At 44.0% G+C, this 17,271-nt stretch overlaps 1 protein-coding gene across 1 annotated transcript in view; it reads right to left on the bottom strand.

The window, feature by feature from the left end:
• Positions 1–349: 349 nt before the first annotated feature.
• LOC130119766 (uncharacterized) overlaps positions 350–17,271 on the bottom strand; it is a 62,484-nt gene continuing 45,562 nt past the window's right edge. Inside the window, exons 3-4 of the mRNA XM_056288367.1 lie at positions 2,670–2,825; positions 350–646 (exon numbers count right to left, since the gene is read on the bottom strand). Of these exons, the coding sequence (XP_056144342.1) occupies positions 350–646; positions 2,670–2,825 (453 nt within the window). The remainder of the gene's footprint in view (positions 647–2,669; positions 2,826–17,271) is intronic.

Below are 17,271 nucleotides of genomic sequence, written 5' to 3'. Positions count from 1 at the left end.
CATAGTGCAAAAACTAATGTCACTGTAAAAAGTATAAAGTGCAAAACATCAACATTGGTAACAAAACGCATAGTGCAAAAACTACTGTCAACGTAAAATGTATAAAGTGCAAAACATCAACATTGGTAACAAAATGCATAGTGCAAAAACTACTGTCAACGTAAAGAAGAGGATCACCATATGATGAATACAACATTTAAATATGCAAATTTGCAATGAGATTTACCGTGTGCAATGAAATGTGTTGTGTGTGTTCCGAATAGTGTTGTAGTGGGGTATAATAGTGTAGTCATCCTGCCAGTGCTGAAAGACCCTTAGGTCCAGTTCCTCATTCATGTCCCTAGGGTCTCTACAGAATTTTTGGTAGGAAAATATCCTTGTAAAATGTTTCCAGAACATCTATGTTACGTGCCCATGTTGGGTCTTTCAGCACTGGCAGGATGACGAGATCAGAAAGGGTCCATACAACCAGGTGGCAAGTGCTGGCTCCAGTCAGCTGTAGGTTGCCCTGGATCTGATGCCAGTATGGATGTGTTGGCCGTAGTGTCAGGGAACCAGACTCTCCATCCAGCTGCAGAAAGAAGTCCCCTTTCTCTGCTGCTGCCTGTCGGACTGTCAGGTTTTTCACTGACCAGGGACATTTGACCTAGAGGTGGGTATTATGAAAAACATCACAATTTATTGTGTAAAGGCAAGCAGTGGACCAAGGTACTTAAAAAAGAAGGTAAAGTCAGCTCCTCCCCCATGTCACGTGATCAGCCGTTCCCCCGCCCACTACGGCCACTTTCCTCTCTTTAAACATGGGAGGGATAGGAGAGATGCTCTTAAAACCAACATTGCCATGCCATGGTAGTCCTGATCGAGAAACGGCTCAGCAAAATCAAAGAAAATAGCTTGCATGATGTGCTCTTGTAATCGTTTTCAGAATATCTGCGTTGGTTTGGCTACAGTCATGGCTTTTAGACAGCGGATACCTTTCTCAGCCGGGAGGACATGAGAAGTATGGAGCTATGCAGCCAACATCCTCCCCGCCGAGAAAGGTATCCAGTAGTCTAAAAGCTAAGACTGTAGCCAAACCAACGCAGATATTCTGAAAACGATTACAAGAGCACATCATGCAAGCGAATTTTCTTTGATTTTGCTGAGCCGTTTCTCGATTGGGACTACCATGGCATGGCAATGTTGGTTTTAAGAGCAAACTGACAAACTGTTGTTTTTATGCAAATATTCACTTTGTGGCTGCAACACGTTCCGAAAAACTTGGGACAGGAGGGGGGGACAGGCGCATGTCTAGTCTACTGATGTGTTACATCACTTTCTCCCGACAAACCGCACTTTGAATCAAAGACACTATAATCTGTCTTCCAACCAAGGTCTGTGCTAATCGGCCCCATATTTTTTGCAGAATTGTGGTAACAAGAAGGAATGAATGCTTCCTAACAAGAAAGAATGAATGTCGTCATGTTTGGGCATCCTGGACGAGTTATGAAAGTGACATGTGCACAAAAATTGAAAACCTTATCGTTACGACCATCCTGCAGCTGTCCACCAAGTTTGGTCCAGAGCGATCAAGTAGTTAAGCAGTTGAAGGTAACACAAAAAGTAAAAGCCATTTACAGTCTGCCGGCGTGGCGCGTCAGTAAGACATTTTGCTTGGGACGCCACAGACCCGGGTTCGATACCCGGTCGAAGCATAAACCCCAAGTAGCGGTTGGCGGCGACCCCAGTTGGGGCCGTTCGGCCAGCTTTACCGCTGGTCTCTTCTCTATATCCCCCCTTTCAACTCTGTCCTTTCTCTCTACAATAAAGGCAAAATGCCTAAAAAGAACAAAGTTAAAAAAAAAGCCATTTAGAGTCTTGCTGCCCAATACAATTGCCTGCTGCAATTCTGGGTGCAAGGCTTTTCCTTTTTTTGTGACCTTCCAACTGCTTTTAACTACTTGACCGATCTGAACCAAACTTGGTGGACAGCTGCAGGATGGTTTTAACAATAAGGTTTTCATTTTTTGTGCTCATGTGACTTTCATAACTCATCCAGGATGCCCAAGCATGACGACCCCCTACCATTTTCCCGTTTGGCCAGCTTTACCGCTGGTCTCTACTCTATATCCCCCCCTTTCAACTCTATCCTATCTCTCTACAAATAAAGGCAAATGCCCGAAAAGAACAAAGTTAAAAAAAAAAAACTTGTCTTTGCACTGTACCCAATTGAATACAGGTTGAAAAAGATTAGCAAATAGATGTATTCAGCTTTTATTTACATTTTATACAATGTCCTAACTTTTACATCACTTGTACATCACCATCGGAGAATGAAGTATAAAGTTCTCACTGAGCAGTTAGTTACAATGATCAAGTCAAGTGGATGACAGTGTTCACATAGACTATAACAATTATACAATGGTGAACAATATCATACTTATCTTTACAGTTATCGGCCCCCCGTGAGATTTGAAATTAGGGTGGTTCATTATCTCTGTTTCAGCTTAATTTTTTGATTAATTGCCTAGTACAGTGGTTCTCAACCTTTTTACACCAAGTGTCTCTCTAAGTAACACCATAATGGTAAAATACAGGGTAGAGACTCCTGAGTACCACCAGTGGTACATGTACCACAGGTTGAGAACCACTGGCCTAGTATAATGTATATTGACTAAATATAACTGTACCTCAATAATGCACTCGTCAGACACTGTCCCATCTGGAGATGCACCCAACAGGCCACTGTTCGACAGGAAGACCCCCCTCTCCTGGACGACCAGACCGGTTATCTTGGTGTAGTCCTGCTTTGCCGTGGCTTTATGAGTGATTCCCCAGTCACAGGCCTTGAGAAAGTGAGTGGGAAAAACATACCACTCAATTCATAATCGTTAGAGCAGGGTTTCCCAAAAGTGGGTGCGTTGATGCCAAGGCAATCTCTCCCATCAGGCGCCCGTTCAGACCAGAGGGAGGCAGTATAGTACACATGATTTTGCATGCCTTTGTGAAATGGGGGCCTATGCAGGAAACCCCTGGGGGCACGGGGAGACCATGCAAACTCCACACAGAAAGGCCCTTTCACCGACCCCACCCAAGGTGTGGGCACCGATGACATGGAGGAGTGAACACGTCACACAGTGCCCACAAGGTCCTCTGCGGGTATCGATCCCACGACCTACTCGCTGTGAGGCGACAGTGTTACCATTTTGTCACCGTGCCCCCTGATACAATGACGTCTTAAGTTGAAATCATTATTACAGCATAACTTACTTTAGAACCTTCTTTGAAGTTCTACTGGCCAAGCAGGGTTTTGAACAAGGACGGTGGGTACCGGTTGCGCTTGACTGCAGCCAAGACCAAACCAAAGTTGCTGGCGGTGATTCGCTTCTTGCGATAAGCCATCCTGTTATAAAGACATCCAAAAGATACAGCTCACATAGACAAGCATCCTATGTCTATGCTGTATTATAAACATTAGGTGCTCATACCACTGGATTGAAATAGTCATTCATAAATGTTCAATGCTTTAACATGAACTACAATACTTTATTAATGGATCAGTGGTATTTATTACAAGGGGGAGACATAGATAATCTACTCCTAAGGAGAGAACTATGGGGGATTGACTTTCTAGGTACTATGACACCAAGGGGTGACATATGAGGACTTTGATTTTAGACCCTATCTCTACAGTCATTAACAGAAGTCTTGTCGCCCCGGCACTTCGGTCAGGTAATGCACCACTTCTCCCAGAAAATTGTTACAATTACAAATTCTTTGGTATTCACGTATTCCTTTACTTTGTTTGCATTGGACCAACACAAAAAAACCTGGAGAAAACCCCCCAAATCTGACATATTTCCACATCCAAACTCCACACTCCAAAAATGGGCTAGACAAAAGTTGTGTCGCCCCATTCACTCACATGTGAAAAAAATTGTGAAAAAATGCATGGAGAACTCCCCCTTCCCCCAAACAACCCCTCCAACCCCCGATGGTTGAAGTCTGAATTGCTGGGAAGGAAAACGGGGACGGACAGGCTTTGTCGGTCTGTCCGTCCCCGTTTTCCTTGCCAGCAATTCAGACTTCAACCATCGGGATTTGGAGGTGATTGGAGGGGTTGTTTGGGGGAAGGGGGAGTTCTCCATGAATTTTTTTCACATTTTTTTCCACATGCGAGTGAATGGGGCGACACGACTTTTGTCTAGCCCATTTTTGGAGTGTGGAGTTTGGATGTGGAAATATGTCAGATTTGGGGGGTTTTCTCCAGGTTGGTCCAATGCAAACAAAATAAAGGAATATGTGAATACCAAAGAATTTGTAATTGTAACAATTTTCTGGGAGAAGTGCATTACCTGACAGAAGTGCAGGGGCGACAAGACTTCTGTCAATGACTGTAATCTTGACATTGATTTGATCTAGGAATCCAGTTTCCTTCTTCTTGTGATAAAATGCTATATAAAGTTTAGAACTCCAGATGTGACTATTGTGATACTCTTCAACTAGTTTATCATGTTCTAGTGCAGCAACCATCTGTCTTGTAAAGTAACTTAACACTCTTGATTTGTTTCCTCTCATGATGAAATACTTACCATAATTGGTTCTTTGCTTGGAAAACGGTGTCTCTCTCAATCTTCTGCTTCTCAGTATCAGTGACGGCAAGCGATGCCAACACATAAAGAGCCTTGTCCTCGGCTTCAGTAAAACCTGGACTGGTCACCAATCCATCCCATGTCTTGATAGGGAGTGACTATATTTAAAGTGAAGCACACAGTGCATGCACATATTTATTATTTGGCATAGCATATAATATTGTGAATGGCAACAGATTACATACTGTAACTGTACATCTGTGTTGTTTACATCATGTCAGACTTAAAGGGGAATTTTGGTTTTTAAGACCCTGGACCCTATTTTTACAACTGCTTTTATTGAAATGAATGGTGGTATTTTCAATTTTTGCAATCGCTCCTGTCAAGAGTGATGGATCACCAAAGTTACCGAATGTCTGCCCCTAGTGGCCTGTTTTCAATGCATTTCAATTGGGGCATATTTTAGAAATCAAAACACGTCAACAAAAAATTATTTTCAACATTATTATAAGTTTGGAATTTGTAGAAAATCACTTTTTGTGAGGTATTTTGATTTTTAAAATATGCCCCATTGAAATGCATTTAAAACAGGCCACTAGGGGAATAAATTCAGTTACTTTGGTGATCTCTCACGCTCGACAGGAGCGACTGCAAAAATTGAAAATACCACCATTTATTTAGATAAAAGCAGATGAAAAAATAGGGTCCAGGGTCTTAAAAACCGAAATTCCCCTTTAATTGGTCATTGTTTTTTTTATTACACATTACACAAATTTAGACAACCCTGGTTCAAATTACATTGCACTTGTTGAATGTTGGGATGATTTCAACCTGGCTGAATTGTCCCCGGGGGCCAAATCAAAGTAAAGAAGATAGAAGTCCTACCTGAGGTGTTTCTGGACTCAAGATCCACCACATGCCAGTAAAACGACCGAGCTGAGACAAGGATGACACAGTCCAATCCTTGACCTCCTGTGTTACAGGTGTTTTGATTCCAGCTGAAATAAAATGCAAAGTCTAATTAATAATTGTTCTTCATCGTTGCGATAAGACTTCCTAATTATAATTTAAAAGGAACAGTATGTACACTACAAATTAAACAATTTAACTTCAATTACTTACCTTGTGATGTGGATGGTGCCATCACAGACACTCTCTTGGCAACGATATCATCCGATTTTGGTGTCTTCGCCCTCTTCCACATACATTTCACGTCTGTCCGGGACACATTTTTCTCCACCCAAATCAGCAATGCTGCCATGTGATGGCACTTGTCCTTGCCGATAGGGCACTCGCACGTGCTGTAGCTCACTTTCTGACTTTCTACATGTACCTGTATTAAACACAACTTAACCCTCACAACAACCCTAGACATCACAGTGCCTACCAGACATAAGCAACTAGCCCAGGGGGGTGGCTTTTTATTCGCAAAGCCAGGTAACATGGCTTATAATGTTATAAACCTGAACATCGAGTTGCAGTTCAGATGGGCACTAGGGAAATCCGAATCCTCAATGTAAAATTGGGTATTTCATGCAAAACAGTATTAAAATAATTCTGATACTGGAGCTGACCAACCCACAACCAAAGTGCAATATTGTTGTACTGGGACCTGACCAGTACAACTTCAGTTTACTGCTGTTGTACTGGGAGCTGACCAGTACTGGGTCACGTGGGTAAAATTAAGCCTGATAATGATGTACCGTGCATGTTCACATCATGTATACTTTACATTACTTAACCACTTATCCAACCCATATGGTTGGACAGAGTCCTTCAGGGCTCTAACTAAGTGTCTTGTGTTTTATGTTATTATGTTATGCTCTCCTCGAACCATCACCTTAACGTGGTGGAGAGGTTTGAGTGACCCCATGAATCCCGAGAGCTATGTTGTCTGTAGCCTTGCGCTACTGTAGGGTCACACATGGCAAACTGGTCTAGGAGGGAACAGACTAAGAATGGTTCAAGAGCTGTGAGGAGTTGTGCCCCACAGTCCTTAAATACGCACAAAGGTTTAAATTTGATTAATTTGATTAATTAAATTTAATTAAAACCCTTGGCAAACTCGTCTGAGGATGACTAAATGAATGCTGGGGTTCATGTGGTTAAGACCATTCTTCTAATATTACATGTTTCCAAACATTTTGGACAAAATAGAACAGTTCACATCAAGGTGCCCAGAGATTTCCTGGTGCCCAGCTGACCTGTATCCAACGTGGCCTATAACGTTAATAAGAAACAGATCGTAGCACACATGGTAGCCCTAAAATGGCTGTGATCTTACATGTAGGTCTATATTTAATTAATTCCTAATATGTATTTTAAATTCATTAAACCTTTACAGCGTTACAGTATGTACGATCATAGCCATTCTGGAGCTAGACACATGAAAAGCTAGCCTTGGATCCAAGAACGTCAGAGTTATTTTAACAAGTCAAACGTCGGAAAACAATTATCTACCGACAAAATAAAGCACTGGCAGTCTTTATCCAAGGCTTATGAATCGCCAGTAAACGTGGGATATAACATCAGAAGCCAGAATACCCAACATTACCAAGCTAACGCTAGCTAACCCTGTTAGCTCACTCACCTCAACCTGATAAACTTTCTGTTTCATGGAAGCCTGTACCTTGCCTTTTATAATGCCCCCTGAAACATTTACGTTCACAACTCTATCTGAATTGAAAGCATTGAGACCCTTTTTCACCCTGAGAGGTTCGTCTTTAAAAAAAGACGTTAATGTAAATATATTTACGGGTTCAGACATATTGTTTTGAGTGGAAAATAATGCAGTGAGATTCCCCAAGGCACCGGAAGTATAACTCCGCCCACACGTGACGTCGCGTCGTGCGTCGTGACGTCGTGCTTACGAGCCGAATTGGCAAAACTTGCAAAACTGCCGTTTTCCCAATCCATCAAATTCATTTGGATAACATTCTAACCTGAATTTTGCCTTTAATGCCCTGCTCCTTTAGTTTGTTGAGGATGCTGTCTCCTGTGATGCTGGTCACGTCAACATTTTGTTCTATCCCCATACAACAACTCTAACTGTGTTTACTGACATGCTGGGATGAGCACACTCACGTGCACAAAGACAAAGAAAGCAACAGGGTTGCCATGAAGGAGGGTGCCGGATGGCCTCTGAGGACAAATTACTTAAACCTTTGAATGGTCCACCAATGCCTACATTGGTTTGTTTTGCTTACTGGGGTGTCTCCCCGCCTGCCGCCCAATGACTGCGAGGATAGCATCCCCGCGACTCTAAGAGCAGTACAAGTGATTTGGCAATGGATGGATGGATGGATGTCATTTATTGGAGCATTTTCAACTGCCTTATATCCTAAACATTTGTACAGCCTAAAAGTATTGAAATTATGTCATAAAAAAAACTCTCCCCAGCAATCCCCTCCAGCTCCTCCTGGGGGATCCTAAGGCATTCCCAGGTCAGATTGGACATGTAGTCCCCTTCAGCGAGTTCTGGATCTACCCCAGGGTCTCCTCCCAGTTTGACGTTTCCGGAAAACCTCCAAAGAAAGGTGCCCAGCAGGCATCCTAATCAGAAGCCTGAAACACCTCAATTGGCTCCTTCAGACACAAAGGAGCAGTGGCTCTACTCCGAGCTCCCTCCGGATGTCCGAGCTCCTCACCCTATCTCTACGGCTGAGCCCAGACACCCTACGGAGGAAACTCATTTCAGTCGCCTTTATCCGCAATCTCACCTTTTCGGTCACTACCCAAAGCTCATGAGCATAAGTGAGGGTTGGAACGAAGCCTTACTGGTAAATTGAGAGCTTTGCCTTCCGGCTCAGCTCCCTCTTCACCACAACGGTCCGGTACAACGTCCGCATCACTGCTGATGCTGCACCAGTCCGCCTGTCAATCTTGTAATGTTTTTGAAACATGCTCATTTTTATGGGAAGCGTGCAAAGGCATTTGATGCATTAAAAATATGTCATCGGGCCTTGGGGTCCATTTTCAATATGTTGACACATTTTGTAATGATCCCCCCAAAAATCTCAAAATTCAGCCCACTTTGATGTTTCTATCTGAAATTCTGTGATTCTGCATTGGGGGCATCTCAGGGCCCTCAATGTGAGTAGGCAGAGACAGGTTAAAAACCCAGTGCTTACTTACTCTTAACAGAGAGCAGGCTGCCCTTGAGCAAGGGCACCTCAACCTCCTGCATCAGCTTGTTTCTAGCATGGCACTGAGTGCTTTGACTATGTCTTTTGTTCCACCTGCACTTGATTAAAGACAAAATATTAAACATGGCATATCTGACGCGAGGCCTAAAGCCATCGTTCCAAAATGTCCCCGCCGTCTTTCTGCTGAACAACGTCTCTTCTTCTTCACTTATAGATGTGGCAGAAAAAAACAAATCATCCAACCTCTCTTTTATAATTCTCTTCCCTCGTTCCCTGTGTTTTTCAGCTGTCTCAGTACAGGAAAGTCGCCCATGACTTTTGACCTCCTTACGTATTTTTTTTGGGTGTAAAACGGTGATAATGTTAGGGGATTAGAGCTTATTCTGCTGCTGGACTCTTGGTCAGTTGTTTGCGGATAAGAACACCAGCTTAAGCTCTGAAATGTAACGTGCGAATGGAAATCCTCCCACACTCCTCCTTCAGGTTCAGAGAGTTGAGGAGAAAATGACAACGGAGGGAGCGTCCTTGTCCTTGAAAGGAAGGATTTGCCGCCGTCATTCTCCGCTTGGCTTTCTAAAACTCCTGCTGTCAGTCTCTGTTTTCTCTGTCTCTTAACCTCTCTCTCCCTTTCTCCCCCCCTCCCTCGCTGTCTCTCTCACTCTCTGCCACTTTCTTTTTACTTTCTCTTCCGATCCAATTCTTTCTCTCTTCCTCCTTCATGTTCACCTTCTTTTTCTCCCTTTCTCTTTTGCGGGAGTCCAGCTCCTTTATTACTTCCTGACGTTCTCTTCCTTCCTCCCCGTCTTTTGTTTTTTCTCTCTCTACTGTCTCCCAATATTTTTGTCTTTTGCTTCTTCTCCCCATTTCTGTCCATTTTCCACTTATCTCTCCATCCCACTCTCCCTCCGCCTTTATGTAGATGACATTTTATGAAGTAGGTCTATCTCTCTCTCTCTCTCTCTCTCTCTCTCTCTCTCTCTCTCTCTCTCTCTCTCTCTCTCTCTCTCTCTCTCTCTCTCTCTCTCTCTCTCTCTCTCGCTCTCACTCTCTCTCTCTCTCTCTCTCTCTCTTGCTCTCTCTCTCTCTCTCTGGTATTTTATGTGGTTGTTCTCTCCTATCAGACCAGTTAATGACCTGGATTGTCTAGGAGTGTCTGAAACTCCTCAGTCCTCTGGGCAAGCTGTCTCAACTATCCTCTAACCTTCACACACACACACACACACACACACACACACACACACACACACACACACACACACACACACACACACACACACACACACACACACACACACACACACACACACACACACACATGCAAGGTCCAAAACAGGGACTTATACAAAGGTATGTACAGGCTCATGCATAGACATGCACACTCTTTGACAGACACACGAGTGCATGCGCACACACACACACACATACGCACACACACACACACACACACACGCACACACACACACAAAGTGACCGTGCATTTAATGGAGAACGGTAAATCATATCAGCAAAGACCCTGTGACCCTTTCTCTCTACTTCCCTCCCGCCCTCTCACCGTTCTTCTACTCCTTTTTCCTTTTGTCTTTTGTACTTTCGCACCATACTCTCTCTCACATACACACACACACACACACACACACACACAAAGACATGCATCACCACACTTGTGTTTTGCCGTTGTCTGAGACCCAGAGAAAGAACAGAAATTGGGGGAGAGAAAACCAGCCACTCCAATCAAAGAGCTCCTTGGCAAGTCCCCTCATGGCTCCACTGCAGCTACTTACAGCTGCATTTTGTTTGGCCTGGTACGCAGCAGCCTGACAGTCTGGTGTGGCATGGCAGTGTATAGATAAACACAGCATGGCATCTTATAGTGCTCAAAGGTGAAGTTGCCTGTCGATGCTGCTCCCAGACCAGATTCTTAACTCATACTAAACATGTGGCCCTAACCTAACCCCAAACCTCAGTTGTGACTAACCTTAAAGTAGACATGAAACAGTCAGTTAAGTGAACATGATTTACTACATGTTTCCATTTTAATCGACAACTTTATAACATGACAAATGTAAACATATTGTAGCGAATTCAGGGGGCAGCCGGGAACCGCTGCAGCTGGGACGCAAACCCGGGTCTCCCGCGCCACAGGCGACTACGTTAACCAGTCGACTAAAGGGTCCGACCCGTTAGCCAAGGGCCAGCGAGTCTAGTCATCCGTGGTCGTTGCAATATAAAAGAAAAAAAATCCCTGTTATATCTTTCGTCGCAAGAGCGCCATCATCTTGCTGTACAATAACCTGTGACATCACGGGGTTGGCTTGGCTTGGCTGAGTTCAACAGACACAACGGTAAAAGATAGATAAAGTCTGAGACTGAGGGGCCACAGGACAGAAGATGACTAAAGCAAGGCCACTATTGTATTGCTCCTGGATGTAAAAAATTAGTTTTCACAGGGTTACAGCCAAGGACGAAGCAGTCCATTTTCATAACCTGCTGCCGAAACAGAGAACAGTAGAGTGATTTCTGCACTGTCCGAATTCTTCATTCTGTCAGGTTGCGTATGCATTGGAGCTGATATGGCTTGGGAACTGGGAGTCCTGCAGCCGCTGCTTTGGGGTGAAGAGTGGGTCGGCACCTGCAGCCAGTGCTTTGGGGTGAAGAGCGGGTCGGCAACACTTCTCGGTGGGTGTCAGTGTGGCTTTTTCCCCCCAAATGTACATAGCCAATTATTCCACTCTTACCCACATCCGGTTTCCCACCTGCAGACACGACCAATTGTGTCTACAGGCAGGCCCGACCAAGCCAGAGGTAACACGGGGATTTGAACCGGAGATCCCGTGTTGGTAGACAACGGAATAGACCGCTATGCTACCCGGACGCCCAAGTCCATTTGTTGTCAGGAGGCAGCTTGCGTAGTCACGCATCACCATGGTTTGCACATTCAGCGTACTATGCCGGGAGGTGGATGTGTTGGAGGTGGCAATGCTTTCACTGAAAGATGTCTGAGCTGAAACACTGGAGCACCCTGTCAGTAGCAGGTAAGTCAAGGTAGCTGTATCCACCGGTGAATGAACTAATAGTGTTAACCTTGTGCAGTTAATAAAACAAATACACGCTACACGGTGTTGGTCAAAGACAGGAACATGATGACATACAGTGCGAAGAATGGGCCCCATTCTTTAATTGTTAATATGTATAAATTTGTCCTTACAAACCCATGGAATTTTTTTTAGCCCTGGTGTTTGTCTCAGAGATCAGTGTAGACCCTGGGTAACCCCTGAATTTAGACACCAGTGGGCTAACACGGATGCCTTTGCAAGCCTGGGTGATTACTCGTTGCGAGGGGTAGACAATAGATGTTAGGGGGAAGGAATTACAAATAACCATCAGGCTTTGCTTATGATTGTCAGACAACCTTGATAGCTAAAAAAAATCGATGGGTGTGTAAGAACCCCCCCCCACACACACACACACCTTTTTGTTTTTCTATGTTCAGACATTGAGCCGGGTTCATCCTCAATAACTTGTGAGTGAGGTCATCAATACGCAGTGGGCGTATTCTGGGATCTGACCGGCCGAAGAAATCTGACAGCACAGAAATGATAGTGTTTCAGTACTGTTCTCCGTTTCAGCAGCGGTTTATGAAAATTGACTGTTTTGTCCTTGGCTGTAACCCTGTGGATACTCATTTTTTCATCCTGGAGCAATACAATAGTGTCCTCCCTTTTGCCTTCATCTGTCCTGTGGCTCCTCACTCTCAAACTTTCTCTATCTTTTTTACCATTGTATCCGTCGAACTCGGCCAAGCCAACCAACCCCGTAACGTCACAGGTTATTGTACTGCAAGATGATGGCACTCTTGCCATGAAAGATATATCTGTGAATGTTCTCATTCATCCAGGTCATGGTTATCCAAAGGAGTTGAATTAAGTGCAACTGGACTTGGTATATATCTGTGAACGGTATAACGGGGATCCATGAAAGATATAATGGGGCTTCTTTTTTTGTCATGTTTGTTACAATTGTTGATTAGAGTGAAAAATAAATTTAGTAAATCATGTTAACTTGATTGACTGCTTCATGTCCACTTTAAAAGAGGGGGGGAAAATGGAAAAACACAAATTTGTGTGTAGCATGTGTAGAAACAATGTAGAACACTCCCATAGACTCTAAAGATAGCACAAACCCCAGTATAAAAGATAGCATTACACCTGCAGAAACTCGACTATTACAATCAGAAAAGAAGAAAAAAAAATCTTTACCCAAAAAGCTACTAACTAGCAAGACAAATACTTCCTTGATGCTTTAATGAGTTAATTAATCTTTTTGCTTTCCTTTGCATTTGAATGTATTCTAGAAATGAAAACAATTCAGACTCAGTGGATCTTAACTCGAGCAAGCTAGGGTGAGAGGCTTTTGATATTAAGTTTAGCTTCAAAACATATCTCTTCAGTTTTGTATTTCCTGGCTATTCTGTACCTTTGATGCCAGAGACCATCAATGATGTGTTGCGCCCTGTTTCCAGAGTATAGATATAGAGCAGCCCTGTGATGGCCTGGGGGCCTATCCAGGGTGTCTACCCCTCTGCCGCCCAATGACTGCTGGGATAGGCTCCAGCATCCCTGCGACCCTGAGAGCAGGATAAGCGGTTTGGATAATGGATGGATGGATCATTTAATGGGGATAATTAAAGGGGCTGCTCACCCCAAAATCAAAAATACATGTTTTTCCTCTTACCTGCAGCGCTATTTATCCATCTAGATTGTTTTGGTGTGAGTTGCCGAATTGTGGAGATATCGGTCGTAGAGATGTCTGCCTTCTCTCCAATACAATGGAACAGGATGGTACTGTGTGTTGCTCAAAACGGAAACAAATTTTTTTTTGGAAAAACTCAACAGATGTCGCTTTCCAGAAATCATGACACGGTTATGTCTTGATGCATGCTCAATAATCCAGGTACAAAAAATTTTTTTTAAAAAAAATCAAAGAAGGTTGAATCAGTTCATCTGGATACAACGTTTATTGACAGATTTGTTTCATTACTCATCTAAGTGACTGAAGAGGTCACTTAGATGAGTTATGAAACGTATCTGTTGATAAACATTGTATCCAAATGAACTGATTCAACCTTCTTTGACATGACCAGGTTGCTCGAGATAATCCACGCACCTTGTTGTGAGCAGGCAAGTTGTATGGATGCAAGAGCCTATCCCAGCTGTCATTGGGTGGCAGGCAGGGAGACATCCTGGACAGGCCACTAGGCCATCACAGGGCTGACACACACACACACACACACACACACACACACACACACACACACACACACACACACACACACACAGGCTCTAACCAGAGTAGAAAAAGAAGTGGGAGGCCGCGTTGCACAACTGAGCAAGAAGATAAGTACATTAGAGTCTCTAGTTTGAGAAACAGACGCCTCACAGGTCCCCAACTGGCATCTTCATTAAATAGTACCTGTTAGAGCCTGTTTGTGCTGTCCTCTGAAGGGAGTAGTACACACCGGTGTAGGAAATCTTCAATTTCTTAGCAATTTCTCGCATGGAATAGCCTTCATTTCTAAGAACAAGAATAGACTGTCGAGTTTCAGATGAAAGTTCTCTTTTTCTGGCCATTTTGAGCGTTTAATTGACCCACAAATGTGATGCTCCAGAAACTCAATCTGCTCAAAGAAGTGCCCATCCAACCAATCCAACTTGTGGGAGCTGCTTCTGGAAGCGTGGGGTGCAATTTCTCCAGATTACCTCAACAAATTAACAGCTAGAATGCCAAAGGTCTGCAATGCTGTAATTGCTGCAAATGGAGGATTCTTTGACGAAAGCAAAGTTTGATGTAAAAAAAATCTTATTTCAAATACAAATCATTATTTCTAACCTTGTCAATGTCTTGACTCTATTTTCTATTCATTTCACAACATATGGTGGTGAATAAGTGTGACTTTTCATGGAAAACACAAAATTGTTTGGGTGATCCCAAACTTTTGAACGGTAGTGTATATATATACAACTTTGTGAAAAGAAAGGCTCAATAGTAGGGAAAGTGCTCAACAAATAAGGAACAAAATAATCCAGTGAGTCAAGTAAATTCCATATGAGACAGTACAAGCCTGTTTCATGCCATAAGCTATATATATATTGTGTGTGTATATATATATATATATATATATATGCTTTAAGACCACCTCTATCATTCCTGCCCCCAAGAAACCAACATCCACATGTCTGAATGACTACCGACCCATAGCACTCACCCCCATTGCCATGAAGGGCTTTGAGAGACTGATTCTGGCTCACATCAAAAACATTATCCCCCCCACATTCGACCCACATCCGTTCGCCTACTGTCCCAAAAGGTCTACTGAGGATGCCATTGCCACTGCCCTGCACGTTGCTCTGACCCACCTCGAATTTAACAACACATACATCCGGATGCTGTTTATAGATTACAGCTCTGCCTTCAACACTATCATTCCCGCCAAACTAACCACCAAACTCCTCTCCATTGGCCTCAACCCCTCCCTCTGTATCTGGACCCTGGACTTCCTGACCAAGAGAACTCAGTCTGTTAGGTTAGGTGACCACACCTCCTCCACCCTGACCCTCAGCACAGGTGCCCTTCAAGGCTGTGTTCTGAGCCCCCTCCTTTTCTCCCTCTTTACCCACGACTGCCTGCCAACTCACCCTTCAAATGTTATAGTTAAGTTTGCAGATGACACCACAGTCATTGGCCGTATCACCAACAATGACGAGACAGCCTACAGTGATGAGATTCAGCATCTCACATCATGGTGTACTACCAACAATATTGTCCTCAATGTGCAGAAGACGAAGGAGCTGATTGTGGACTTCAGGAGGTCTAGAAGCTGCAGCCACTCCCCCATACACATCAATGGGGTGAAAGTGGAGCGTGTTTCCAGCTTTAAATTCCTTGGAGTCCACATCAGCGAGGACCTTTCATGGACATTAAACACCCAGGCCCTTGTGAAAAAGGCCCAACAACGCCTGCATTTCCTGAGGAGGCTGAGGAGTGCCCGTCTACCCCCCAAAATTCTCACCTACTTCTACCACTGCACCATAGAGAGCATCCTGACCATCTGCATCTCAGTGTGGTACGGCAACTGCACCTCAGTAGACCAGAAAGCTCTGCAGCGGATCGTCAAGGCGGCTCAGCATACCACCGGTACCCAGCTCCCAGCCATAAAAGACATTTATCACAAACGCTGCCTTCGAAGGGGTCTGACCATCAGCAGAGATCCCACCCACCCCAACCACGGACTGTTCTCCCCCCTGCACTCTGGGAGGCGCTACAGGAGCCTCAGAGCCCGCACTGCCAGGCTCAAAAACAGCTTCTTTCCACAAGCTGTTGCCCACCTGAACCTGGCTACCCACTGAATGTCTGTAGATATTTTTAAATATTTCGTACTCTTGGTTATTTTTAGCTTTTGGTCTTCATGTGTGTATATCTTATACAGTGTTTGCTGTGTTTGTCTGTGTCTGTCTTGAACTGTTTGGTGAAGCCACAGCCCTCATTTCATTTTTAACATGTGCCTGCACATTGTTTTTAATGACAATAAATTATATATATATACACACACACACACACACACACACACACACATATATGTAGGGCTGCAAACTACCACATCCCTCCTCTGATACATGTGAAGTTACCAGCTGCTTCTTTTTACCTGACAGAGGAGTTTCGCCGGGGGGGGGCATAGTGCGTGGGAGGATCGCGTTATCCCCCCCCAAACAGGTGCCCCAACCGACCACAGCAGGTGCTAGTGCAGCGACCAGAACACATACCCACTGCCGGCTTCCCACCTGCAGACACGGCCAATTGTCTCTGTAGGGATGCCCAACCAAGCCGGAAGTAACACGGGGATTCAAACTAGCAATCCCCGTGTGGAAAAACATGTATTTTTGATTTTGGGGTGAACTTTCCCTTTAACATGGCTGTGTTGGCAGTCCCCTTGTTCACTCTGGTTTCCCTCCAGAGTGACAAAGACAGCATGAGAGCTGAACTGGATGCTCTAAATTGACCATATTTGTGCAGCATTAATAGGATTTTGAGTGATTATGTGCTTATCTCTTGGCATTGGTGTAGACTGATGACCTGCATACAGGGATAGGCTCCAAGTCCAGGCAAGGATTAAATGGGGGGGGGGGTGCATGTCTCTATGAAAGCAGTGTTTAAGTGCATTTATGACATTTGAGACCCAACCCATGTGGGCCAAGACACTAATCAGACTGAGATCAGCAGATACATTTATGGTGTTTCTCTGTCGGATTCCTCTAAAATGTCATCCCATGCTTTATCATCTTCCATCTATATTTATGCATAAGACATTTACGATCAGTGTGTGCTTTGATTTGGCTCTCACTTTCTGATATACAAGCTATTGTCTCGTTTTGTTTTGTTTTTTTGTTTTTTGTTCAGTAAGTACGGGGAAGCAAAATCTCATCAATTGTCATTCAGATGCAGAACAATAAAAGATGAGATACACTTAATTTATGCCAGTAGAGAAAGTGCAGTGTGCAGCA

The sequence above is a fragment of the Lampris incognitus genome, chromosome 10, assembly GCF_029633865.1.
Source record: "Lampris incognitus isolate fLamInc1 chromosome 10, fLamInc1.hap2, whole genome shotgun sequence".
Lineage (NCBI taxonomy): Eukaryota > Metazoa > Chordata > Actinopteri > Lampriformes > Lampridae > Lampris > Lampris incognitus.
Note: the sequence above shows the minus strand (reverse complement) of the source record. Positions and strands in the feature narration are given on the sequence as shown.